The sequence below is a fragment of the Emys orbicularis genome, chromosome 6 (genome assembly GCF_028017835.1).
Source record: "Emys orbicularis isolate rEmyOrb1 chromosome 6, rEmyOrb1.hap1, whole genome shotgun sequence".
Taxonomy (NCBI): domain Eukaryota; kingdom Metazoa; phylum Chordata; order Testudines; family Emydidae; genus Emys; species Emys orbicularis.
Window position 1 is genome coordinate 53,103,425 of NC_088688.1, and position 26,694 is coordinate 53,130,118.

The following is a 26,694-nucleotide window of genomic DNA, read 5'->3' on the forward strand; positions in this document are numbered from 1 at the left end:
CTATATAGCACATCATAGAGCTATAGAAAGGTGAAGCCAGTCTACATATATTTAACTGGTTCAGAGTGAAATTTAATTAAGAAAACAATTGCACTCCAGTTTGGTGTCATTGTTACAATTTATATAAAAATTAAGGATTATTTCAGAATGTTTTTCCAACCTTTCTTAGAAAGACATATTCTCTGCTCTTTTTATGTATGGAACTCCCATTGCTTTTAAGAGTGGCAAATGGTAGAATCAGGGTAGAATTTGTTCCTTAGTGTCAATTAATTTTATGCAGATAAAGGGGTTAAAAAAAAAGTTAAAAGAAAAAATTCTTAAATGATGGGCCAAACCTGGCTCTCAGTTGCTATGTTAAATCTGAAGTAACTTCATAGGAGTCAGTGAAGTTATCTCAGTTTTATACAGCTATCACTTGGAGCAAAATTTAGCTCGCTGGCTGTACAATGCAGTTTAAAGAAAGCTCTCCGGCAACTAAAAATCAAATGATGTCACTAGAAAAATCCCCAGTACAGCATTTGAAAATGTAAATGCATCATATATGATTCATTTATAAATCATTACAGAGCACTATCACAATGTACTGAGCTTTCTCTTCAGGCTCTGAAGAATGAATTGAGGAAGGCTGACAAAAATAAATAGATGGAAAAATTCAACTCTGAAATATTATGAAATAAGAGAAAAGTCTAAATTCTGTAACATAATGTTGCTTTTTTATGTGCTGGTGAAATTGAAACATAATTAATCACTGAGCCAAGACAGATTAATTCAAATCCAAACTTAAAAATGGAAAGTACTAGTAAACATATAAAAATTACTTATGAACATGGCAACTAAATTAAAAAACAACACTAAAACAAATTGCTGACTTAGAGAACTAACTTTCAGACATGGCCTCTCATTTAGGGGGCAAAGTAAGATAGAAGTCTATATGCTATTATTTATACCTACAATTAAATGCAGGTACAAATTAGTGCTCACAAAGTAGGAGGCTAAATTGAGACCCCTTTAGATATCAGGCCAGAAAAAATTCAAACAGTACCACCCAACAACTCTTTTGTGAAGACCCTAAAGTGCAAAACATGGGCAGTATGTAATTTAACTATATACCAGTCCCCCCTTTTCCAACAGTTTTTGCTCTTTAAAAATGCCATTATGATTGACTTTCTCTTTAAAATTGTTCACTACAATTGAAGACCACTCCATATATACATCATTAAGGAATGCTGCTAACACAGTTACAGACGAGACGGTAACAGTCTAGTGGCTTTTGTTATGCAGCACAAATAAAAAAAAAAAGATAAACAAAAACTTAGCAGTGTTGCACAGGACCTCAACATTTCTTACACATACTTTCTTTTACCTTTAGAGGACTCTTAATTAAAATCTTTGAAAATCCATGTCTAAGCCTTATAAAATAAATACTTGTATAAATACAGCATGAGGGTTAGGTAATTTTTATTTATTTTTAAAAATTCAAGTAATTGGAGATGTGCTGTCAAGCAAACCTCCACAAATCAGTAACACATTTTTGTTTCAAAAATTCCCCACAAAGTTTGAAGGTCTTTCAAAGTGAAATTTTCTCTTTGTGGAGAATGAGAGATTATATGCAGGTTGTGAAATTCAAACTGTTTTGTTTTTGAAGTAAAATTTTCCCCTTTGCAGATTATGGGATGGCTACTTGTATATCTGGGAAGCAGGCCCAGGTTCATATCTCAGTGATGTTATAGCTTCAATAAAATGTAATGGTGACAAACAGAAATTCAGCATTATTTGTTTAAAACATGCAGCACTACATATCTACATCAGCATGTTATGAAATTAAAGCAGGGAAAATAATCAGCTATCCAATGTTCTAAACAATGTTAGTTTAGATAACTAAACTACCTCCCCACCCCAAGAATTTGAGAGTAAAGTAATAACATAATACTACTTGGCATGTACCTTTAATCTGAAGAACTCAATGCTTTACAAAGGTGAGTATCATCATCTTCTTTTACTGATAGGGAAACTGAGGCAGAAGTAAAGTGACTTGCCCAAGGTTGCACAATGAATAAGCAACAGAGCTGGCATCTGAACAGAGGTCTCCTGATTCCCAGTTTTATGCTCTACCCATACATTGCCTCACAGGCTTCAAGAGGGATGTGCTCATGTGAAACTTTCACAGAGAGCTAGCATAATGGACACTAGCCTGCACATCACTGGGAACATGTGCATTGGGCTGCATCCAGCTACTACACAATAGGAGGGGGAGGCCTGCCGCTCCCCTCTTACAGTGCTCTGGGGTCACGTGCTATCCGTGGACTATATTCCTGACATGCCCCATTTACAGCATTCCCCTGTGTAGGCTGAGTTTGTTCCTCCATGCATCAGACATGCAGCTGTTCAGCAGCTTTTGTCCTTATGCACCTGCAGACGATACCTTAGAATTGGGTCCTATCTGAATAGGATGTTGTTAACACAATATAACATATCTGGGGGGACTAGAAAAGGAAGTAATTCTGTGAATAATGTAACGAGATGGGTGAAATCTTGCTATGAGCTTAGTTTAAAAAGCCCAGCGAGGTGGATGGGTGTGAATACACCCTTCAATTAGCATAACCTGTAAGGATAAATTAATCACAATCCCTCCTCCTCACCAAGATAAAAGGGCTATGTGAGTGTTGGTTTGGGTGAAGTGTCTGTGTGTGTGGGGGAAGGGAGCACAGAGAACAGAAACGGAGAGACAGGCAAAATGGAAGAATGCCAAACAGCAGCCTGTGAACAAGGTGTATGACCTTGGAAAAAAGCTAGAGAGAGAGGTTTGTGGGTGTGGTGTTAACTAAAGAGGCTTGGAGTTGTAAGCTAAGAAACTATTCTTTTGTTTCTGATTCGGATTCCTCCTGCATTCGGAGAAGCAGGATCTTGTACATTCCTTCTAAGGCCTGGTCCTCACTAAGCCCCCACTTCGGACTAAGGTACGCAAATTCAGCTACGTTATTAACGTAGCTGAATTCGAAGTACCTTAGTCCGAACTTACTGCGGGTCCAGACGCAGCAGGCAGGCTCCCCCGTCGATGCCGCGTACTCCTCTCGCCGAGCTGGAGTACCGGCGTCAACGGCGAGCACTTCCGGGATCGATCCGGGATCGATTTATCGCGTCTAAATCAGACGCGATAAATCGATCCCAGAACATCGATTGCCTGCCGCCAGACCCTCCGGTAAGTGTAGACGTACCCTAAATAAGAAAGATTGTGTCAAAGAAAATATCAGTCTACATCAATTTCTACTCCCTACTGGAACATCCCCAGTGGCCAGGACCCTGAACTTTGAATAGCCACTTGATCGAAAAGGGGCAACAATGGCATACAGTGAACAAACAGGGACAAATTCAGGCCTCACATTACTCACTGACATGCTATAGTCAGGAGGGGATCTGAAGAGCCCAACATTTACATGCTCCTCTGACACTGTTTTGTTCTCATTCTGCAGGAACTTCCTGGCCAGCACCATAGAGGGAGCATACCAGGGCAGTGCCGGGGCTAGGAAAAGTGAGCCATGTATATTAGCATCTACTCCCTGATCCCACATGCACACTCCCTCACTAAGACTAAGGAGGCTTCTGAGATAAGTAATCTCCTGGGCAGCTCTGTGGAGATTGCATGCCCACCCCTGAGCAAGTCAGAATATGGGCGCCTATTAATGCTGTTTTTGCAGCATAAATGTGCATCTATTTTCATGCTAAAAGTACTTGGGCCTTGAATTTGGTCCACAGTGTCTAATCTCCACCTTCTTGAAAAATAAAATTGCAAACTGAATTCATAAACTTTGCTTTAACAAAGTCATTAACTCCGTAATATACTGATAGTAGATTTTGTTCCATGTACAAACGGGTCAGTTCTTTTAAAGAAAACAATGCTAGCAATGAGATTAATGTAAAAAAGACAGTGACTATGTCCACAGCATGCATAACATAAAGTAAACTGAATGGAAACAAAATGCAGTTGCATGGACTCTGTAGTTTAAATAAAAAGTAATGAAAGGTAGTTTGCAACATCACAAGTACCATACACTACAGAGTATCTTCCAAAATGTGTGTCATAAATACTGACAATGTCTGATAGGCACAAGGGAAACAATATAATGCAGTCATCCCAGAGAAAACTTATTGCTAAAAGCTGCAGTATCTCTTTTTGCAAGTAAGATGACAGTGCGATTTGCAAACAATGTGTCAGCCCAGTGTTTCTAAAGCTGCAAATGATCTTTTTCATGCCGTTTCTCCTTCCTTGTAAAAAGGATGCTGCTGTTCTTCCCCTAACACATTTCAACCAGTGTGAACAACTCAGAAGAAAACGAGAAAGGTAATTGCACAGCGAAAGGGACAATACTGTAACAGATTTAAAGGGCAGAATCAGGTTGGATCCTTTAAAGGGCAGGCTTAGACCTCCTTACAAAAGACAGTTAGCGGCCTACCAAAAAGTGAGCACTTTTTCATGAAAAACCCATTCAACTTCCTACAGGTTTTGCACAGTTTCTTCTACAGAGATACTTTTAGGAATATAGAGAATTGTGTTGTCAAACAGAGATCCTCTTCAGTCCTCTTCTGTGCAGCCCAACAGCTCTGACCGCAAAGTGATCCTGCCATACCATGACCAAGGGAGGATCCTTATGTGCCGTGCATAGATTGGTGGGTCAATGACATTCTTTCTGTGTGTGTCATTGTCAAAATTTCCCTGGAAAACCTAGAATGTAAGAAATAAAAATTATTATTTATGCCTGTGTTGCCGTTAGTGAATATGAACTCATGGAAGAAAAAGAGTTGATAAAAGATGTATATTTTCCCAAAGTAATTGGAAAATATTCTGACTTAGGAAAGGACAGTTTCCCAATCCTGCAGCAGAGTCTTTTTCTCAGCTAGGAGCTACTCCTTGCAAGGCTTAAAAAGGTCTCCAAAAAGAACCGGGTCAATAATTGCATAAATAATACAATTTAATTAATTTATAACAGTATTTTAGTAAGTTTACTGTCTCCTTTGAGGGTCAGGAAAGTACTTTTTATCATTATCCCGGATACCAGAAACAGAAAACATGTCATGCTGAAATAATGTCAATTTGCCAACTTGGGAGTGTTGCATGACTGCATCAGCTTTGCTTAGAGCAAGGGTTCACAAACATTTTCCATAGTGTGGACTTTCTCCCCTCCTACTTGCAATTGCTGGACTGTCTCTCTTCCTATTCATAATGTCCCTCTGGCAACTACAGCACTACAACTGCCTACATGAAAAATTAATATTAAGAAATAATGTATTTCTAGCATCTTTGAATGTGATTTAGCTGTTGGACATAAGGTAGAGAACCAGCATCATGTGACCAACCAACTCTTTGTGGACCACTATAAGTGCTCCATGGGCCACCAGTATTTCATCAACCACAGTTTCAGAACATCTGGCTAGCTGGGGTTGGACCCCAAGAAGTGATGCAGCAATCTAATGTAATACAGCCCAACTGGCAAATGCCAGCATTGCCAAACGCAAGAGTTCAAAAATCAGAAGACAAACCAAACTCAATTCCAACTTAAAGTTCACACTGTATATATTCCTGCTAACATGTTCCAATCCTGCACATGTGCTCTGTGGCACCCTCTACTATAGCACTATGTTCTGTAAAGAGCAGGAAACTTGTAAGAAAACACGTCCAGAGGCTGAAGGAATACGGAGACATAGATATAGAAGTAGGAGAGGCAAGGAGGGCAAAGGCAAGGGGAAGAGGCAGAAGGTGGACCATGCATGGGTCTGAGTAACAGGAGGAAGATTGTGAGAGGCAGGTTTAAAGTGCTTTGATGGGAGAATTTAACTGTATCTCAAGTGATTAAGGTCTTGTCACTTAGCCTTTTGAGTCAAGAGCCTCTTGGTTCTTTATAAGGGGACTGAGGTATACAGGAGAAATTTGATAATAGGGATTAAAATTTGGTAAGATTGTAGGGTGAAAGTTTACCCCAAATTGACAAATGAAGTAAGAAGGTGAAACTACCAGTTAAGTCAGTGGGAAATGAGCTAACTAACTCCAGGGATAAATTTGACCTCTAGCCATCTACAGGATGAGCATTGTTATATTTATTTCTCTTTACGGTACTTACATGGTCACCTCTACCATAATATCTGAGTGTTTCACAATCTATAATGTATTTATCCTCACAACACCTCTGTGAGGCAGGGAAATACTACGCTCCCCATTTCACAGATGGGAAACATGCAGATAGAGACTAAGGGCTAGATTTTAAAGGTATTTAGGCACCTAAAGATACAGGTGGGCATTTAGTAGGATTTTCAGAAGCACCTAGGTACCTACTCCCATTGAAATCAATAGGAGTTAGGTGCCTGAGCACTTCTGAAAATCCCACTAAATGCCCACCTGTATGTTTAGGTGCTTAAATACCTTTAAAAGATGGCCCTAAGGTCACACAAGAGTCTGTGGTGGTGCTAAGAATTGAACCTGGCTCTACGAAGTACGAGGCTAACATCCTGACTGTTGGACTATCCATCCCTCTGTTTAGCCTAGTCATCTCATTAATCATTAATTAGTTATTAGTAATAATTTTAAAAGTTTCAACTTTAATTCCAAATAGGTGCATATTACTCATTCTTTTCAAATACAAGGATACTCTGACAGAACTTGATCCTGCTCCCATTACATTTAATAACAAAATTCCCATTGCCTTCAAGAGCAGCGTCACAGGGTCCCACTATATATTCTAATTTTCTACCACCATTTTAAATATTAACATTTTCTTATATAAGTATTATTTTACTCGAAAATTTTCTTCCATATTACATTTAAAATATTCCACACATTTTTTCTTTTTATATTACAGTCAAATGCTAAATGCTAGCCATTGAGGGTGGGATTTTAAAAAGTGCCTAAGTGATTTAGGAACACATGTCCCATTGACTCAGCATAGTACTTGAGCTCTGAATTCACCTAGGCTCTTTTGAAAATCCCATCCTGAATTCCCCCCAGCCCCTTTTCTCATCCACCTAATATTAAACTGCAAAAATAAGACTGAAACATCAAGCAAATATTTCAGTCCACTCCATGGGTGAGACTCTGAAATCAATCGGAGTCTTGCTATTGACTTCAGTCATCCCAAAACTCCCTGTTACAGATGGCTTTGGTTCACAGCAGTTGACTGGTCTTACCCATAGGCTAATCTGCCGCACACCCAATATCTGCAGCCTTGCTCTAAAGTTGTATCAAAATTACTAACATTTTAAAATTAAATACCTTTCTGACTTAGCATTTTTGACATACATTGGATGTTGAGATAAATTTGGAAAATCATATTATTTCACACAGTAGGACATCACTGAAGAGGGGTAGCTTTTTATTTCATCACTAGTGAGTATAGCTTGGACAGACAACCTATTTTGCTGTAAATTCACTGATGATCAAAATCTCAATTGCTACTGTCAAAGAACAGTCAGGAAATGGAAAAATGGTATTGGTTAGTGAAAAAAAGCTCTGACTGAGTCCAAAAGTCTGAATACTGTGCAGCTCACATATCATGGGTTTTGTTTTATTTTTAGCTAGGGTAAACCAATATATAAATCAATATATTGACTCTAGTTTGTGTTAAAACAGTGTAGGATTTTTTCCTTAAGTCACAATAGCCACAAGTTCATGTTAAAGATTGTTTTTTTGTTGGCAAGATGAGAAAGATATTTTGAGAGCGAATTTTCAGCATATTTGGAAGTTCTTCATTCCCTTCAAACTTTGACAAATTCACTTTTTGTGTTCACCTGAACACCGGGCAAAAGGTAGAAAAGCAATATCTATTGGCTTTTCAGTGTCCTATAAAAAATGAAATAGTGGTTTTAGTTCTGTTCCTACTGGACAGGTACTCCTACGACAACTGGCACTCAGGCCATGTCTTCACTTACTGATAGATAGGCTCTGCTGCAATCGATGCAGCGGGGGTTGATTTAGCGGGTCTAGTGAAGACCCACTAAATCGACAGCAGAATACTTTCTGGTCGACTCTGGTACTCCACCTCTCTGAGAAGAGTAATGGAAGTCAATAGGAGAGCGTCTCCCATCGACACAGTGCAGTGTAGACACCTAAGTCGACCTAGTCCACATCGATTTCAGTTACGTTATTCATGTAACTGGAGTAGTGTAACTTACATTGACTTACTGCGGTAGTATGGACAAGGAAGCTTTAACAGAGATGCCAAAGACTGAATGCATGGGGGACTAAACCAGTGGTTCTCAAACTAGGGCTGCCGCTTGTTCAGGGAAAGCCCCTGGCGGGCCGGTTTGTTTACCTGCCGCGTCCGCAGGTTCGGCCGATCGTGGCTCCCACTGGCCACGGTTCGCCACTCCAGGCCAATGGGGGCTGCAGGAAGCGGCATGGTACTAGCATAACCCCTAGTTTTTCTCCCCATTGAAAAATTAAATAAGCCAACAATGATAAATAGAGACAGATGAAAAATAATATTTTATTGCAATTTTTAAAAAGTTTTCTGCAAAATATTGGTTGAAATTTCAAAATATTTTACCCAGTGCTGATGGTTATCAAGTATAAAAAACACTGCAAAAATTTCACACCACAGAGCTGATGAAAAAATTAGTTTTTTACTGTGGAAGACGTAGATCACAAGGTAAAATGAACTATAGGTCTGATCCTGAAAGGACCTTTCTACCTGCAGAATCCTACACCAATGAGGAGCCCCACTGAAAACAAAGGGGTTTGTGCTGGTGTATAGGCCCACACATGCAGATCTTCATGCAAAATTGGGGGAAAGAAAGATGCATTAGATGAAAACAAAAAGACATCTAATTCTTAATTAGATGAAAGCAGTGTAATTGATCAACAATATGGAAATAAGAGTTAGGGAAGTTCTTTTTCTAGTTCATTGGCATGTTTGCTTGTACTTGGAGCAAAAATAATATGTTTAAGTCTGGAGTGCAGAACATTTTGCAGTAGATACAGAACCCATCTCCAAGGCTATTTTCTGATTTGCTAGTTCACATTAAAGTTGGCAAGTCTAGAATTCATGTTAGTTCATCTTTCTTCAAGTTCCATTGATAAGCAATTACACCTCTACCCCAATATAACGCGACCCGATATAACACGAATTTGGATATAACACGGTAAAGCAGTGCTCGCGGGGGGGGGGGGGGGGCAGGGATGCGCACTCCGGCAGATCAAAGCAAGTTCGATATAACGCGGTTTCACCTATAACGCAGTAAGATTTTTTGGCTCCCGAGGACAGTGTTATATCAAGGTAGATGTGTAATTTGTTGAGATGGACCAAGGCAAATACCTTTAGGGAAATAATTTTGTCTTTAAATGACTGAGGTCAATGTTTGTTTCAAATGACTATTGACCATTATGGCACCATTGTTTGACATATTCAAAAACTTAAATTTGCAACTGGAACAACATCCTATGTGTAAAAAAACTGCTCAAGAAATAAAGCGATATTATTAGATCCAAGGGTTTCAACTCTTCAACTTGCTTCCAAAGATGCATGAATTGTAACAGCTCTACACATTCACATTGTTTTCCATCATTCTCTGTGTGTGAGCCAAAGACCACTGAAGTCAAAAGGAGTTTTCTATTAACTTCAATGGACGTAGGACCTGTGCTCTCTATTGGGGAAAAAGAAGGAAAGATAAATTGTGTTCTGGCTTCCACATCCTTTGATTACCTCACAAAATTTTCTGTCAGCCACATGAGAAATCTCAACAAAATAATTTGGAATACAGTGCTTTAATTGTATTAAAAGCTTCTTAACTTAATAACTTTTCATGTTCTTTTATCCAGATTCTACCACTCTTACTCATGCTGAAGAGTAGTTTACTCCACAAGTAGTCCAAGTGAGATCAGTGTGGCTCCTTATGGAATAAAGTATTACTTAGTGTGGGTAACAGTAGCAGAACTTGCCCTTTGTTAAACGTATCTGACAGCGTCATACAATATGACAACATGAAAGACAGCTGCTCTAACAAGGATACATGCAATTATGTGAGAGAGTATGTGCGAGTATACTGAATGTGTATCTGGCTCCTGTGTATCCTCGCCCTTCAGAGCTGAAAAACAGGGCACAGCAGCTGTTAAAATTATGCAAAAAAGGTCCAGTATGATACTTTAAGTATGACAACTTATTTTATAATTGGAGCCTACTCAAATGAGACTAAAAACCTGGAAAATATAGCATGGGATGATCTGCTTCAATAAAATGTTGGTTTTTTTATTGTAAAATGTGCCCTTTATCTATAACTGGGGTATACAATTAAGTTGCCTTGCTTTCAGCAGTTATTGAAATTTTCAATAGAGTTAACAATGTTTTTATGGCACAAACAACAAATCTAAATACTGACAATGTAAGATGACTCATATTTTTAAAAGCTAAACAAATACCTTATAACAAAACTTAATAATTTAGAAGAAATGTTTAAATACAAAATAAACTGGAAAAAACTGAATTATAGCTAAATAATGTATCGTGAATTGTTTATGCTTTATTCTCAAGCTCCGAGCTAGTGTCTGTTTTATGGGGCACGTCAGCCTCAGGCAACCTTTGAATAGGCAGTTGCAGTGGGAGGGAATGTTTGTGGTGGAGTGTCAGTGAATGTGCAGAAAGAACAGGTGTGCATGGATTCTAACTCCCCACAGAAGACCTCTATGGATAACATGTCAGGTATAAACCTAAATTAGATTAAAGTGGTGGCTTGGCCATAGAAATAAAGATTTTTTTTAAAAAAAATTCTAGGCACCATTATATCTATGATGCTGGGGGAAGAAGAAAGACTAAAAATTGACAATCAGTCCCCAAAACAATGTTGTTGTTAATATATTGCCTATTGCAATATTTCCGTGCCAAGCAAAATATCTGATATGGACCCTCTATTGGAAATGCATCCCTGCTTGGATTAGATCTAGCTAAAAAGAAAAGTTTGGTGCTGCTCCTATTTAGAGTTGGAGTCAGTGTAGATCAGAACTCAGCTGACTGGCAGCAGTTAAAATGGCAGCAGGGATACTGTTCCTTCTTTCAAACCTTTTTTTTTTTATTATTTAAAAGCATGCTGCATTGAAAAATAATGCTTGAAAGGTGCATTCCCTTCTGTTTAAAGCATCTAATTTATATATTGCAAATTCACTGAAGATGATACACTCAGCAGACACTGCATTTGTAAATTTGAAAAGCTACTTTTTTTTCTTTTAAAGTAACACTTTTAGTCACAAAGAGTGAGAAATGAACAAGACTAGGTAGGAATCAGTGAAAGTCTTTTTAAACGTCTCTACCAAACTGTGCTATCATTGGCAGACATCTAGTTGGGTATTAATTCTGTTGACTCCAATGGAAGATGGTGAGGCACACTGCTGGATCAGGCAATAGGTCTTCATTTCCATTTATGTATCTACCCTCTAGACATAGATCTCTATATGTACATATGCAGAGAGAAAAAGCAGTTCTTTCCCTGACATTAGCATGTGTTAGGTTCCTTTATTCTTCACAGTGCTCATAAAGGTTGCACTCTTGGCCACCTCCTTTCTGCTTCTCCTATAGCACTATGCCAGTAACAGGCTTAGAGTCAGGAGTGAGGTGGAGTGTGGATCTTTACATGGAGATGGCATGTGTTGCCCACAAATGGTAGGCAGAAGAGATTGGGATGACCATAAGGACGTTTGCCCTTCCAACAGTAGATGGCTCAAAAACGTAACTTTTCTGGTGAAGAATATCATACTAGCAGAAAAAATAATGGGCTCCTACAATGAATCTAACCTCTTTTTTCAATTTCCATTCTGTTGTTTGTTTTTGTTGTTTGTATTTTTAAGGTTTACATTAATGTAAGTATATGCATTTCAGAATATAGACACATGCAAACATATGTATTTCTATGTATGTATCTCTCTGTCTCTCTCATGTGCGCGCACACACACAAAAGCAACTTTCATGGCTGGAAAAATTATTATGTGTCCTTTATTTTTATCATATTTGTAATGGGTTCAAGGGAGATAATAATTTCCAAATAGGCAAAACACAGAAAGGCAATCATGTAGTATTTTTATCCAGAAATGGCTAGTGATGCCACTTGATGGGAATTTACTCCTTTGAATGGAGTTTGTGAATTGTTCAAACTGGCAGGTTCAAAGTCAAAAGTAATCTTCAGAAATTGGGATTATTACAACATTTCAAAGCCCTGATTTCCCTGGGAAAATACCCACTGAGATTCAAGTGTGGATACTGTCAACATAAGCACATAATTTCTTCTCAATTGTCATCACAGTGTGTGGGGACAAAAGCCATTTCTTAGGAAGGCAGGACATGAACTATATGGTGGTGAAGCTATGACCTAAAATTTATAGGGCCAGATACTCATCTTGTGGAACTGGCATAGCTCTATTGAAAACAATTGAGCTACATCAATTTTCACCAGATGAGTATTTGGCCTGTAGTTTTAACGAGCAAGGCCAACATTTTGATTTACACCTGGAACTAAATTAAAGGATACTGGAGTTTTGAACGGATACAATAAGTTCCCTGAGGCCAACAGGGCAGTTTTATTCTGCACAAGCTGTAGTGTCTGAGTTGTATTCAAGGTTAACCTCCAGGCAAGCGCTTACAACAATCCATTCTGGAGGTGACAAAGGCATAGATAGCTGTAGCGAGAAATAGTAATAATCATCCTCTTCAACACTGATGAAGATGCACTTTTGGCATCCAATTAATCTGAAGTAATCAAAAATCCATGAATACCCCAAAACTGACAAGAGATGGGCAAACCCCATCACGTTGGCTAGACATCATCCCCACAATATTCTCTAGATACTTCAAAACAAACAACTATCGTCACCTCTGTCTTATCTGGAATGAGAGTCAGTCATAACTCTAAGAAGTGTTGGGTCAGAAGACAAACCAACCAACCAGATTGTCTTATCACATAACAGGACACATCTCTTGTCTAAAACATCAGCTGGTATGTCTTATACAACAGATCTGCAAAATAGCTAGGTCCTGATTTCAAGAGGATGTTTAAAGATAGAGAGAAAGAGAGAAATGCATAGGGATGTGTTATCAGAACCATTCACTAGGCAGTAAAGTGGATTCTTTTGTAATCACTCTAAAATCAACATCCTCGAAACCCTACAAAAAAGTTTATACTTGAATTTTTTTTTGTAGAAAACCTTGTTTATTTTTTAAATCTTGAGATGGCAAACCCTTCTGAAATGCATAATTGCAGATGTGTTAGCTAAATTCAAAGCTTGTAATGTAATATTCTAATATCATTGCTATATAAATAGTAAAATGATTTAGGTACTAACCTGATATCTAATGACCTTGCTAAACTAATTACTAATATAAGAAGCCATTTAAATATTGAATATTTATATTAATGGGGATTTACCATCATCATCTTGGCAAATCCCACAGGGATGTATCCTCCTTGCAGACAGACCACCACCTGGATCAGGCTTTGGGGAAGATGCCTAGGTGGTCTGGCTGCATATTCAGTTTATGTCCATCGTTGGCACCCCACAGTGTTTTCAGGGGAAGGTGGCACCAGCTTCTCTAGTAAAGAATCTGGGCAGCCTCAGCCAGTCTCCAGGATCAGTTACATTGATAGGAAGATCATTTCAAGACACTTCTCAATTGTTCTTTGTCTGCAGTCCCTCTTCCATTTGAAGAGTGGCAGAAAGTTGTGGTAGTGCCACCTTCCTTCAACAACGAAGAGATCTGGATTGCAGTCCATTAGCTGAAGTCTAGGTAGGCACCAAGGATTTGTAACATTACCCATGAGTTGTTGAAGGCAGATGAGAGTATTATTGAACCATGGCTGCATAGGCTCTTCCAGGCCATCTGGAGCACTAATATAATCCCCAATGACTGGGAGGAGGAGGATATTCTGCCTCTGTTAAAAAAGGGTGATAAGGCTGAATATAGCAACTATTGAGGTATTACTGTGTTGCTGGTCACAGAGAAAGTCTTCACTTCAGTGTTAATATCTTGAATCAATGATTCACTTTGAGGCAAAGGTCAGGATACTCAGTGCAGCTTTAGAGTTGGTTGTTCTACTGCTGACTAGGGCTTTGCACCGACACAGGCAACTGAATGTAGAAAGCGTGTGCAACACTTTTCATAGACTTCCTTGTGGCCTCTGATTCAATGCATTGAGCAAGTTTGTGGGATCAGAATCCCTAGGTTCATAGAATAATTGATAGATGAGCACTATAATGGAACAGAGAGCTGTGCTTGAGTCAATAGCAGATACATGGTGTGGTTTCCTATCTCCGCAGGAGTTTGACAAGGCTGTCTTCTGTTACCATCATTGTTCAATATTGCACTGATTGATTGATGGATAAATTGAGGAGCAGCTGCCTGTGGTGTTGAGCTGAATACCATTCTACTTCAAGATCTCAAATACATTGATGACATTGCTGGCTGTTTGGCCAACAGCTTCAGCGATTCACCAATCTGGTCAGGCAAGAAGCTCTTTGGTCTGCTTATTAATCCAGAGAAAAATAAACTCCTGGCCATTACCATGAAGCAGCCTCCAGCTCCAGATTACAACGAGCTCAGTATTAACCTGTCTGCACAGGACACTGAGCAGGTGGCAACTGTCAAATATTTGGGAAGCATCATAGACAATAATGGAGGATGCTTGAAAGAGGTGGACACTTGTATAGCACCTGCTGCTGCCATGGTTTCAGATCCTTCAATGGCCTCTGTCAGGTCACTGTGACATCACACTTGCTATGAAACTGCAGATCTAGAGAACTATGCTTATATGAACTCTATTGTACTGAAGTGAAATGTGGATGCTGAGGAAGGCTAAAGAACACTGGATTGATGTTTTTGATTCTCATCATCTTCATCAGCTGCTCCATATCAAGTGGCAGAACAAGATCGGAAATGAGGATATTTAAAGCTGAACCCAGCACTGGTTCAGTTTCAGTGTTTTTCTTGGTATGGACATATTAGAATGGAAGACCAACAAATTCTGAAGTCACTACAAGGAATGCGACTACACATCCGGCAACCACATGGATGCAAAAAGTTTTGGTGGCACAGTAAGATTGCCAGTGATGGACATAAACTGAATGGGGAATTAATTAATTAATACATAAGCAACCCCCTTACCCAACTGAGGAAGACAAAAAGAATCACTTTCCAAAATTATGAAGAATCATCAACTTCTTTAATAACTATTTAAGCTAATTATTTAATTTCAAAAGACTATTTTAACTAAAAACTTTTATACAAAGAGCAAGAGTATTTGGAATTTTTAAAAGTGGAATTTCATTTCCTGTTAAACCCTAATAAAACTGAAGAAATATTTCAGAAAATGGACTGAATAAAATCAGTTTTTAAAACTATAACGTTAAAGATTATCGGAGGCTTTCCAGCCACAAGAGAACAAAGGCAATAAGAAGTGTGTGGCACATTCATGAAGTATACTGAATATTCAGGACCTGAAGGTGTCATCAAAAACAACCCATGAAGGAATGGAGCCAGTGAAAGGATTACAGCAATCAACTATGAATATAAACAAGACTGAAATTTCATGAAAATAGAAAGCAGAAGAGTATAAAATTCTGAAGTGAGCATCCATCACTCCCACTCTCTGCTATCCTGTTCAAGCACTCCTCAACTCATCCTGTGCATCTCTACAAGCAAGCTGCCACAGACAGCTAAGAAGACAAAGAAGAGAACAGACACACAGCAGCAACAATAAAAGGCAACCTTCTAGCCCAGATGACAACCAAGACTTCTTCATAGTGAGATGGAAGTAGCCAAAAGCACTACCAAGGGATTAGGTTTGAAAACTCTTGGAATGAGTTTATTGGAGTATTGAAATTTATATCAAATTTGGACCCATAATAATTTTAGGAAATAAGACCTTGGTCTCAGCTTACATTGAGAAAAGTGCCCCACCAAAGACTGGGTTAACTCTCAAAAGTGTAATCTTTGTTTAAAGTTCTCCAAAAGAAGCACACTAAGACACTGTCAGAAGTAACCAGTTTGTTATTTGTGTTGTTTTGTTTAATGCTGTATTTTTCTTTCTTTAATAATAAAATAGCCACAGTTAATAATTGTGATTATTTTGCTTGGTTTTAATTGCAGTCTCCACGAAGGTATGTAAAAACCCCTGTGACTAAAATGTTGGGGCCCTTTTCTCTTGGTAAATTGAGACCAACGTTTTATTTCCCCAAATTATTATGAGCCCAGACTTGATGTCTCATAGGAAAATAGAAACTGTTCATGGGTGAGCAAAATAATTTTGTTTACAGGTGGATTCTGCCAGGTTATCATTGATAACGTGAAACAATTTATCAATGGGTAAAATAAGCAATCTTAACTAAATCCTAGGGAATCAGAGTGTTTAAAAACAGTTAATTAGAAGTAGTCGGGTAAGAAGTTGTCTTAAAACAAGCCAATTAGCAAATAAGAATCTTAAATAAATTAAATCTCATCATTTCTATGATTATCAATGTTTAGCCCCCATCTTCTCTCCATGAATATGTGATCTGACCATTTAGTGATTAACAGTAGAAACTGTTAATATCTTAAGTTACAACAGCAGGAGTTGCATCCCTGAACTGTCAATAAGAAGCATAATTAGTAAGAGTGGGATACCATTTCTTGTTTCTCTAGACTAAATATTTTTAGTAATTTTGGGGATAAAACTACCTGATGCTTAATAATATACAATATCCCTTTCCATACCACATGCCAAATGCAAATAAATGTTTTTTTAAAAACTTTGCTTTACATTTGCTGTTATCACTAATCAACAATGCACTAGACTTTTAAACCTGGAGAATTTTGAAAAACGAAAACCAGAGTGCCTGAAAAGTTCTCCTATATTCTCACAACTTTGGTATTAACTTTGGTATTAACTATTATACTATACATAAGCAAATCAAGTACTACATTTGAAAATGTGTAAAATATTGTTAAAATGTGTCCATAACTTGTATTTTATGCACAAAGATAATGTGATAAATCTATAAATATAAGTAGAGTATTAAAATAATTATACATTTGACAAAAGAAAATTAAGCAAAATTATTACAGAAAACAGGCCAATTTAAAAAAAATATATAATAGCATCTCATTTCACACTTGCAATTAGCCTGTGCAATCAGTTGCTAAGGAGATTGACTAGAAGTGTAAATTATACCATTTATATTGCTAACTACCTGCTTTGCCCACAAATCAGGCCTACATTTAAATATTGTAATCTCTGTCTGCAACTAATTGTTCCTGCAATTTCTGATCAGGATTGACGGTGCCAAATTCTGGATGTAAATTTCAAAGCTGAACTGAGGCTCCTTTAAAAGTGTGGCCCTTTACATATTATCAAGAAAAATGCAACCTTTAGACCTCCATTTGACATTACAATTGCCTCTAGGTTATCTACAGCATGGGAGGCAATTTAAAAATCACATTCAGAATATGATTTAAAAAAAAATTTAAATCTGCTCATGCTTGGTATAAGTGGCCTTGCCATAAGAGATATAGTAAGCTACTGACCTCTAGCTGAGAAAACCAAGATAACTATTTTACTCCAGTCATTCTAAAATACACTTTCTTTACACATGTAGGTTGCTTAAACTTCAGTAATTCCTGACTGCAGGGAAAACATTAATATATCCCAGAGGTTTCATTCTAACTACTTACAATGAACAAGAAAGGCCTATTTTTAAAGATGCGTTTTTTCCAGTACCCTTTAGTTTGCATCTCTAGATGAGCTCACTGTAGGTTTAAACTGAGATGACTGGATGATTTTTTAAAATGGCAAAAACCAGACAAGCAGCAGGTGCTACTGTTCTTGCTTTCACAGGTTTTCCATTTAAAAGTGTGCTTCACTGAAAACTAAAGCTAAAAAACCACATTTCCTTCTCTTTGAAACATCTAATTTATTTATTTATTGGCTGAATGTGAAAGGTGGTGATCAGCACTTTACATATACATTGAATGTATATATATTTTAATGGGTTTTAGATCTATAATGTATTCATCGTATGAAGTGACAGATTTTGTTTGGGGCTCAAGAGTAGGTCTCCCTTGGAGACTGTGTTCCCTTTTCCTCCATTTTCTGGCATTATTGTTTCTTCCTAAGACACTGGACCATTGGGCAGCCAGTTGGCAGTGGAAAACATTAGAACCGAGTAGATTACCTGAAATAGTAAATAAAAGTTAGACAACTGAGCGTCTGAAAAATGATGGCAGGAGGTTACTAATCACCAGTAATGGGAAGCAAAAATCTATGGGGACTCTCAAAGAATATGGCAATCCTATCCTACTCAGGATAAGTTCATATCAAGACTATCATAAAGCTATCAGGCCATGGTAGAAAAAGGGAAACATCAGTAAGTTTTGCTTGGTGCAGTAAAGCATCCTTGAAAATATTTATACATTTTGGGCCAAATCCTGTGGACATCCTCAAAATTGGTTCTTCTGCAAAGGCTGGTCGGATTCTGTTTTTGTTCCAAACTCTTTCTCTTCTGTCCCCCCCCCCCCCCCCGAGTGCTGCTCAGTATTTCTTGATGGTGTCTCTTTCTGTGCTACTACACCAAGGAGCAAAGTTAGGGTAAGCTTGAATGCATGTTCTCTTTTTCACTGTAATGAATGCAGTACTTTGCTATTAGACGTTTGGTCTCTGGAAGACGTTTCCTTTTTATAAACTAATATGAGTATGAAGTACTGTACTAATGTTGGTAACTGTTAGATATTTTGGATACATTTATGGTACATCCAGGAAAGGTGAAATTATTGTTTCCTATTTTTACCTGACAACCAATTATACTAAACACACATCCATAATCACAGCTGTCAGTACCTTTTCAGTTTTATTGCTATAATAGCAGATTTTATTATCTGGAGTCTTGGAATTTATTGCAAAAGAAACTCACTACAGGATAAAACTACTGAGATCTGCCATCTTGTTCTCAATGCTGTCAAATAATATTTGAGAGAGAAAGACTTAAAACAGAACAATATGGGCCAGATTATGATACCCTACTCATGCTGAGTAAATAGAATCTTTCAATTAACTGAAATCAATGGGTCTACCCAAGAGGCAAGCTACCACTAATTCCATGTCAGCAAAACTGTCCATATGGATATACCATATTTTGTATCATAAGCTCTTTTATAGAATGCAAAAACTGAAAATACAATTGATATGTATGAGATAGGTTTATGGTTCCTTTTATTAAAAAAAAGTTCTAAGAATAATAAATACAAGTGGAAACATTTAATACCCTGAAAAAAACAACAACAATTGTTGAAAACATTCAAACCTTGAGGCAACAGTTACTTTAACTGCTAGAATAAGACATTCTGCTAACCATTTGGAACTTAAATATATGCTATAAATGGCCATTAGTGTAATTATGTTCCAATTATCCATAACCCAGGAGAATGTTTTAATAAATAATTTCCATTTTGTCTGCCTTTTTAAAAAATGATTCCCGTAAGCGGTGTATGTACTGTAAACAAATCCATAATAAAAAATTGACCATGCTACTAATTCAGCTGTTTGCAGCCTCCAGTGTAAAGTCAATGTACACTGAACAACATTTGAAATAAAAAAAGAGAAAATAAATATATATGTATAAATCAATCAATCACTAAACCTACTCTTGAATACCTGTGGGGGGACAGACCTCCAAATTGATGCAAAAATGATAATTATGGTAATTATAATAACATATCATTTTGATTATTACAAACCTGTCTTTGCCTTTACTGAATTTTAGAACATATTTACAATTATTTTTATGCATACAATGCTTGGAAAACAATAGCATACATGCTTATATTTATAGTTGCTTACTTTATGAAATTAAATATTTGAACTAATTAAAAAAACTCTTAGGAAATCTGTTTTCTCTCAAAAATGAGAGGCACAAAAAGCATCCAGGAGAATGCCCCTTTCTTGGCCATAAACCTGTACATATCATTTCTAGGTCCAATTGCACAGACTCTGGAATGCAGCTTTATAATGTCTATTTTGCTTTAATATTCTATATAGCTTGAATTTTATATTATGTTAGAAAGATATATCTAAATGTTAGTTATTGCTATTTGTCCCATGCATAGACTATGTGGTAGGAGTTTTAACTGAGAATTGTAGGTGAATCTACTGTACGATGTTAAACTGAAGCTACTAAAGTTATACATTTTTAAAACAGCAGGGCCAGTGAACTTGCATCCAAGAGTTTTAAGGAGCAGGCTGAGGCACTCGCTGGACAATTAATATTGATTTTTAGTGAGTCATGGAGCACTAGGGAAGTCCCACAAGACTGGAAGAAAGCTAATGTTATGCCAGTTTTTAAAAAGGCTAGATGGGATGACCCAGGTAATCATAGGCCTGTCTGTCAGGCTGACGTCGATCCCAGACAAGATAATGTAATAAGTACAAATCAGCCTGGATTTATGGAAAATAGATCCTGTCAAACTATCCTGATATGTTTTTTTGATGACAATACAAGTTTGGTTAATAAAGGCAATAATGTTGATGTAATATACTTAGACTTCTGAAAAGCGTTTGACTGCACAACATTCTGATTAAAAAAACTAGAATGTTATAAAATTAAAAAGAATGGGCTCTTCAGTCTAGCAGAGAAAGGTATAACACCATCCAATGGCTGGAAGTTGAAGCTAGACAAATTCAGTCTGGAAATAAGTGTTAAATTTTTGACAACAAGGGTAATTAACTATTTGAACAATTTACCAAGGATCATGGTGGATTCTCCATTACTAACAATTTTCAAATCAAGATCAGATGTTTTTTCTAGAAGATATGCTCCAGGAATTATTTTTGGGACATTCTATGGCCTATGTTATACAGGAGGACAGAGAGGATGACCTCAGTGGTTCCTGAAGTATGATGGGTGAGAATCTATTAATCTAGACTGTAATCTGGGGAACTGTTTGGTTAAAAGGCAAACTACCATAGGAATGTCTTCTCAAAAAGCAGTTTACCACCGCCGTGTTAAGGGATGTTAATATATTATTTTCTACAATGTGAAAGCAAAATGATGTGTGATACCTGGTTTTTCAAGGCAATAAATGCTGACTCAGGAGTCTTTGGTTACCCCTTCCCTCTCCCGTCTCCCCTCTCCCGTGCCTCCTGTTTCCCAGGAGAAAAACCTCAGTTTTAAACTCACAAAGATTTCTGGAAATATGCTTTGTGACACTGATTTCTTTTATAAAGTCTAAAGTCTTCATTTGTTTAACTTTAAGGAAAATATGTATACTGGTGAATTTTTTTGGTTACTTCTAACCTTATGTTTCAATTTAAAGGTGAAAACCTGTTTGTTTATTCCCTAAATGCTTAAGATGCAAAAGCTTCTCTTGTGATGTTCTTTGGCAAATGTTTTGCATCTAAATACAATCATCTAAAATAATAACTTACAATACCATTACTGTGTGAGTAGTAATATGTTTTATGTACCAATATAGAATCAAGTGACCTTTCTAAAACTGGTTACTAATATAAGAAGCTATTTGAACATCAAATATTTATATTAATTGGGGAATTAATTAGTTATCTGGCATTGCTTAGGAAACTTTCTTACCAAACTCACAAAGACAACAATCACCTCTTCAAGGATCGTTAAGAAGACACACAATGATTTTTTTTTATGACCACTTGAGTTTAAGACTCTCTTTGAGAATTTTTAAACAGACTATTTTGAAAGCTCAGAAAATAGGAATGTGAGTGACTTATGAGTATCTTGCTTGTCTTTGATAGTGGTGTCCCCTAAGGGGGGAGGGGGGAAATCACCTCACATGACTACTATAGTGAGGCTCATATCCCTGGAGCAGTATGAAGAGAGACAATTATTAAAATTTGACCTGTCAATTCATTTTTCTCTAGACTATGTTGATATAAAATTAAATGGCACTCAGCACCTTAAAACACCCCTTTCTCTAACATCTGCCATTAACATTTGCAAAAGGAAGAGTTCTGAAATTAATTTATTTTAAAGCATATTAAGACCGCTGATGCAATATTAATGCATATGGGTGGGTATCTGATATCCTAGAATGATTAATTACCAGAAAAATCAACCCAGAACCATTAGGTACAAAGGCACATAAAAAAAAAAGTATTTATTTTTTCAAAATAGCTAGCACATTTTATCATATGCTTATCAAAATCTCAGCAGGGTTGCTGTTCTCAAAAACACAAACAAGCTACTTTTTATATGCATTCTTCTGCAGAGTTCAAGAGAGAAATAATTTCAATAAATGGAGAACTGTAAAGTTTTATGTCCCGCATCTAATAGCTTTGGATCTGGCACATTGCATAGATATGTATGATATTATAGTATCAGTGAATGTCATTGTGGTATATGATTCCTTTCTATTCACCTTGACTTTTATCTGTGGAACTCTAACCATATAGATGCACATAAAACAGACAGTACATATTAACCTGCAGGCTACCCGCACTGAGGTTACTACTTTCTGTAAATGCAACCCAAATAGCAATTGCCTCATTATCTTACCTTATCCTTTTTTTGTTTTTCATCCTGGTAGATGGTCCAATGCTCCCCATCATTACTGTAAGCAAGTTTATAAGATCCCACAAACTGTACATGACCAAAATCTTTAGCTCCTTGAGTAATTATGCCAGTCACTTTTGTAGGAACAAGGAGGTCAATCTATAAACAAACAAATAAATAAGACAGTCAAACATAGTTGTAATATTTTAAATTCAACAACTGACTTTGTGTCACACAAAAACATAAAGATACATTCTTGATCATGTCATAGCAGCTATGATGCCCAAGAGCACAAGCTAATTCAGGAAAGCCCAGAGTTTTGTAGAGAAACCACCTCAACAATTGTTTAAGCTGATTTCCAAAATGTCTTCTAACTTACAATAGCCTACTTAGACCAATATTTTCCAAGATCTGGAATATAAATATTGGATTGGCTTTACAAGAATCATACATCCTTGATAGGGCTTCCATTCCTAATAAAGAGATTTTAGAATGACTTGTGCATTATTTCTCCAGTCCTGATTTTCAGTATTCATATGCTTCTGCAGCCTCAAAGTTAGGATTTCCACACAATCATGGACTGTTATATAACATGTGCTGTTTGGGCATTTTGTTTGTTTTGTGATGCACGTGAGTGTATAAATGCAGCCTACATTCCTTATTTCCTAGAGCTGCTTATGGGTTCCTCTTGTGTGGAACTTTAATTTTAGTTGCTCCCCTCCCCCCTCTCCAGCTCTCAAACTAGGGGCCAGATCATCAGCTGGTATAATTTGGTCTGGTTCCATTGACTTCAGTGAAGCTACATTTATTTGCACCAGCTTAGGGCCTGGAGATTTCTAAAATGGTTTTGGCACTTTAACTACAGCTATTGCCCAAAATATACTTACCCCCATGAATTTTAGTTTTTGCTCCAGGTTAAATCATTTCCATATTTATGCTTATACTTTCTAAGTAGCAAATGCATTTTTTTTTTTTTTTTTTTTTTACAAAACAGTCTCCTGCAAATTGGATGTCTGTGACACCCCAATACCAGAGGGCAAGGAGCTCTCTGGTACGTAGCAGTGAGTCCCAGCTGGCCTAACCAGCTCAGTGCACCCTACACATTGTTGTCATGATATTTATTTAAAATGTGTCTTGGAAAAGTAACTCACTGATCATTAATATTTGCGTGATGTAAGTATGGTTAATGTGCAAAAAACTACACAGATGCGCTGGAACGATGTTCCTCGATTGTGTTTGGCAGACTGTGCCATAGGTGCTGGAACTAGAGGTGCTGGGGGTGTTGCTGCACTCCCTGGCTTAAAGTGGTTTCCATCATATACTGAGTTTACAGTTTAGTTCAATGGTTCTCAGCATCCCCACTATACAAATTGTTCTGCACCCCTGGGTAGTGCCTAAGCCCAGCTGGTCCTAGAACCTGGTTCCACAGGCTTGATTGTGTCTCCAATGTAAATTAAGCAAGGTGTGACCTAAGACAATAAAAAGCATATTTACATACAAGATAAACAAAGCTATCAGGCAGGCAAGTCAGGGAAGATGACCACTTAATCTCCATGGGGGATAGAGACTGCACCCCCAGGAAGCCTTCCTGCCTCTTCAAACAGGGTTAATGAACTTTGGGAAGATATATGAGAAAGCAAAAGCCATTTATATGATCCTTTACCTGAGGAGATAAAGAAACCAAGTGCTTTGGGCTCTATGTTGGATTCTGGCTGAAGACTGGGCAGCCTTGCTGGAAGAATGACTATGGTGAGAAAACTACTTTGAATAGAAGACTCTAATTTGTTAAATTGGACTTTAGTCTTAGAAGCAGAGTTTTACTTTTGTTTCTTTGTTTGTTTGTTTGTTTGTTTGTTTGTAACCTTTTCTATTCCTGTCCCTTCTATTTGGGTATCACTTAAATCTGTGTGCTAGTTTTAACAAATCAATTCAGTGTGGAGGGTGTGTTAACACCTGTTAAACTAACAGGGTGATGTATACTGTCTCTTTAAAGGAGCAGTGAAATTGAACAGTTACAATGAGAGATGCTGAATATGGCAGAAAATGTTTTTGAGGAGAACTTGTGGCTGGAATGGTAGTTGAGGTCCCATTGCAAAGAATAACTGGCGGGTGGAAGCCAGGGTGAAACCTTCTTGCTTGTATGCTGGCTGTTGCCACAGCAGCATAGCATAGAGTTGCAAGGCAGGTGGGGGCTGAACCCCTTATGTCTGGGTGAACCCCAAGGCATCACAATGTCACACCAAAGATTTTGATTTTAATTCTGGAGCTAAGTGCTCCAATTTAGGAACATGACTCAAACCCCTCTGAAGTCAAAGGTAGCCTTTCAATGTAATTTGCATTATTAGGCATAAAATTGCTATTTGATGATTTGCACTGACAAAAACTGAGTTGCCAATGCTGTTTAAAAAAATAGATCATACTTTATGAAGGCAAAATACAGAGAGAAAGCTATGAAATGGGATATTTATTGTTCTTGGTGTTTTGTAGTTGAGAACCATGTGCTTTTTCACTTTCCATTGTGTTTACTGTTATTCTTCCAACTTCAGCTAAAGGTGCATTGTTCTGTATTAGTGATTACTGTATGCCTCAGTTTTTGGATGTCAAAATAACAGGAGTACTTGTGGCACCTTAGAGACTAACAAATTTATTAGAGCATAAGCTTTCGTGGGCTACAACCCACTTCTTCGGATGCATATAGAGTGAAACATATATTTTTGGATGTCGACTCTGAGACTCCTCAAAAGAAGTCTGATTTTCAGAAGTGCTGAGCCACCCTCAGAAAATCAGACTTTTCTAAGTTGAATGCCCAAAACTTGACACCCATTTTTTTAAAATGTATTTTGGCAGAAGATAATATTTTCCCATTTAAATTAAAACATAAGGGGTCAAATTTTCAGTCAGTGTTAGGTGTTAGTGTCTTTAAATTTTGAAGGGACATACTCCCTAGGCAACATATGTGCCTTTCAGAGGTTTGGTGAAAATTGGTTATGATTTGTCAGTTAGAAACATTTTAAAAACATACTTTCCATATGCAAATGGACTGAATACAATCAAATAATGGCTCTCCTAACACATATAGCATGTGTAAAAATTGTAAGGAGTGCTACCTACTGCCATTCACAAAGTGAAGTTGTGGGAAAGGATAAGAGGCTCTGCAATCCTATAGTAATATAATTGTTTCTATATAAGCTCCAATGCACAAGTATAGCATGCTGTAATATCTGATTCTTTCTCTATGCTAGATAATTAACATGGTTGTAATAGTTCAATTCATCTTCATTCAACTTAACTAAAAAGTGAATGGTCCCCATCTGATAATAACCAGATCACAATAGTCCAAAGGTCCACTTTTCTCTTCCACTTCCCCTAAAATAGTAAAGGCGGTACTTTATTATTATTTTTAAATATTTATTTATTTATATCCCCTCTCCTCCTGTGCTACACTCCTCCTCTTCTCTCTCTCCCTCTTCCTGCCTTCACATCTTTTTCCTCCTTTGCTATTTTATGATGTAGTCATAGTTGAAGAAGTTAATTTCACACTGTGTTCTGAAGGCAGGAAGATCTGTGACAATTCAGATGTCCTCTGGTACTGGTAATGAGTTCCAAAGTCTTGGCCTTTTTGCCATGAAAGCCTAGTCTTCTCCTGAGGTTGACAGCTTCATGGTTCTGAGGAATATAGTTGTCAAGAGAGATCACTGTTGTGAAGAGAGTGATGCTTTTTGACGTATCTTGGGTCAGTTCTACAGAGGATCTTGAAAATTAACGCCAAGGCCTTGAAACTGACTCAGTATTCTGTGAGAAGCCAGTGTAGTGAGCAGACAACTGGGTTATGTATTTTCAGCCATCAATATTACTGAGGAGCTGGTACATTTGAGACTAATTGGAACTTTTAAAATGTTTGAGTGTGCATATTTGGATCTAGAGTATATTTCAAAGTTCATTGAAGAGACAAGGTGGGTAAAGTATTATCTTTTATCAGACCAGTTTCTGTTGGTGAGAGAGGCAAACTTTCAAGCTCACACAGAGCTCTTCTTCAGGTCTGGGAAGCTAAATACAAGGTGAACCAGATTGTTTAGCATAAGTAGTTAACACATATTTCAATCTGGTTCACCTTGTATTTAGCTTCCCAGACCTGAGGAAGAGCTCTGGTGAGCTTGAAAGCTTGCCTCTCTCACCAAGAGAATCTG

The 26,694-nt window shown here is 37.4% G+C and overlaps 1 protein-coding gene across 1 annotated transcript in view; it reads right to left on the minus strand.

Annotated features, from left to right (window-relative positions):
- Window positions 1-4,570: 4,570 nt before the first annotated feature.
- The window catches only part of EDIL3 (EGF like repeats and discoidin domains 3), a 314,997-nt gene continuing 292,873 nt past the window's right edge, over window positions 4,571-26,694 (minus strand). The window contains exons 10-11 of the mRNA XM_065405890.1: window positions 22,511-22,666; window positions 4,571-4,720 (exon numbers count right to left, since the gene is read on the minus strand). Of these exons, the coding sequence (XP_065261962.1) occupies window positions 4,571-4,720; window positions 22,511-22,666 (306 nt within the window). The remainder of the gene's footprint in view (window positions 4,721-22,510; window positions 22,667-26,694) is intronic.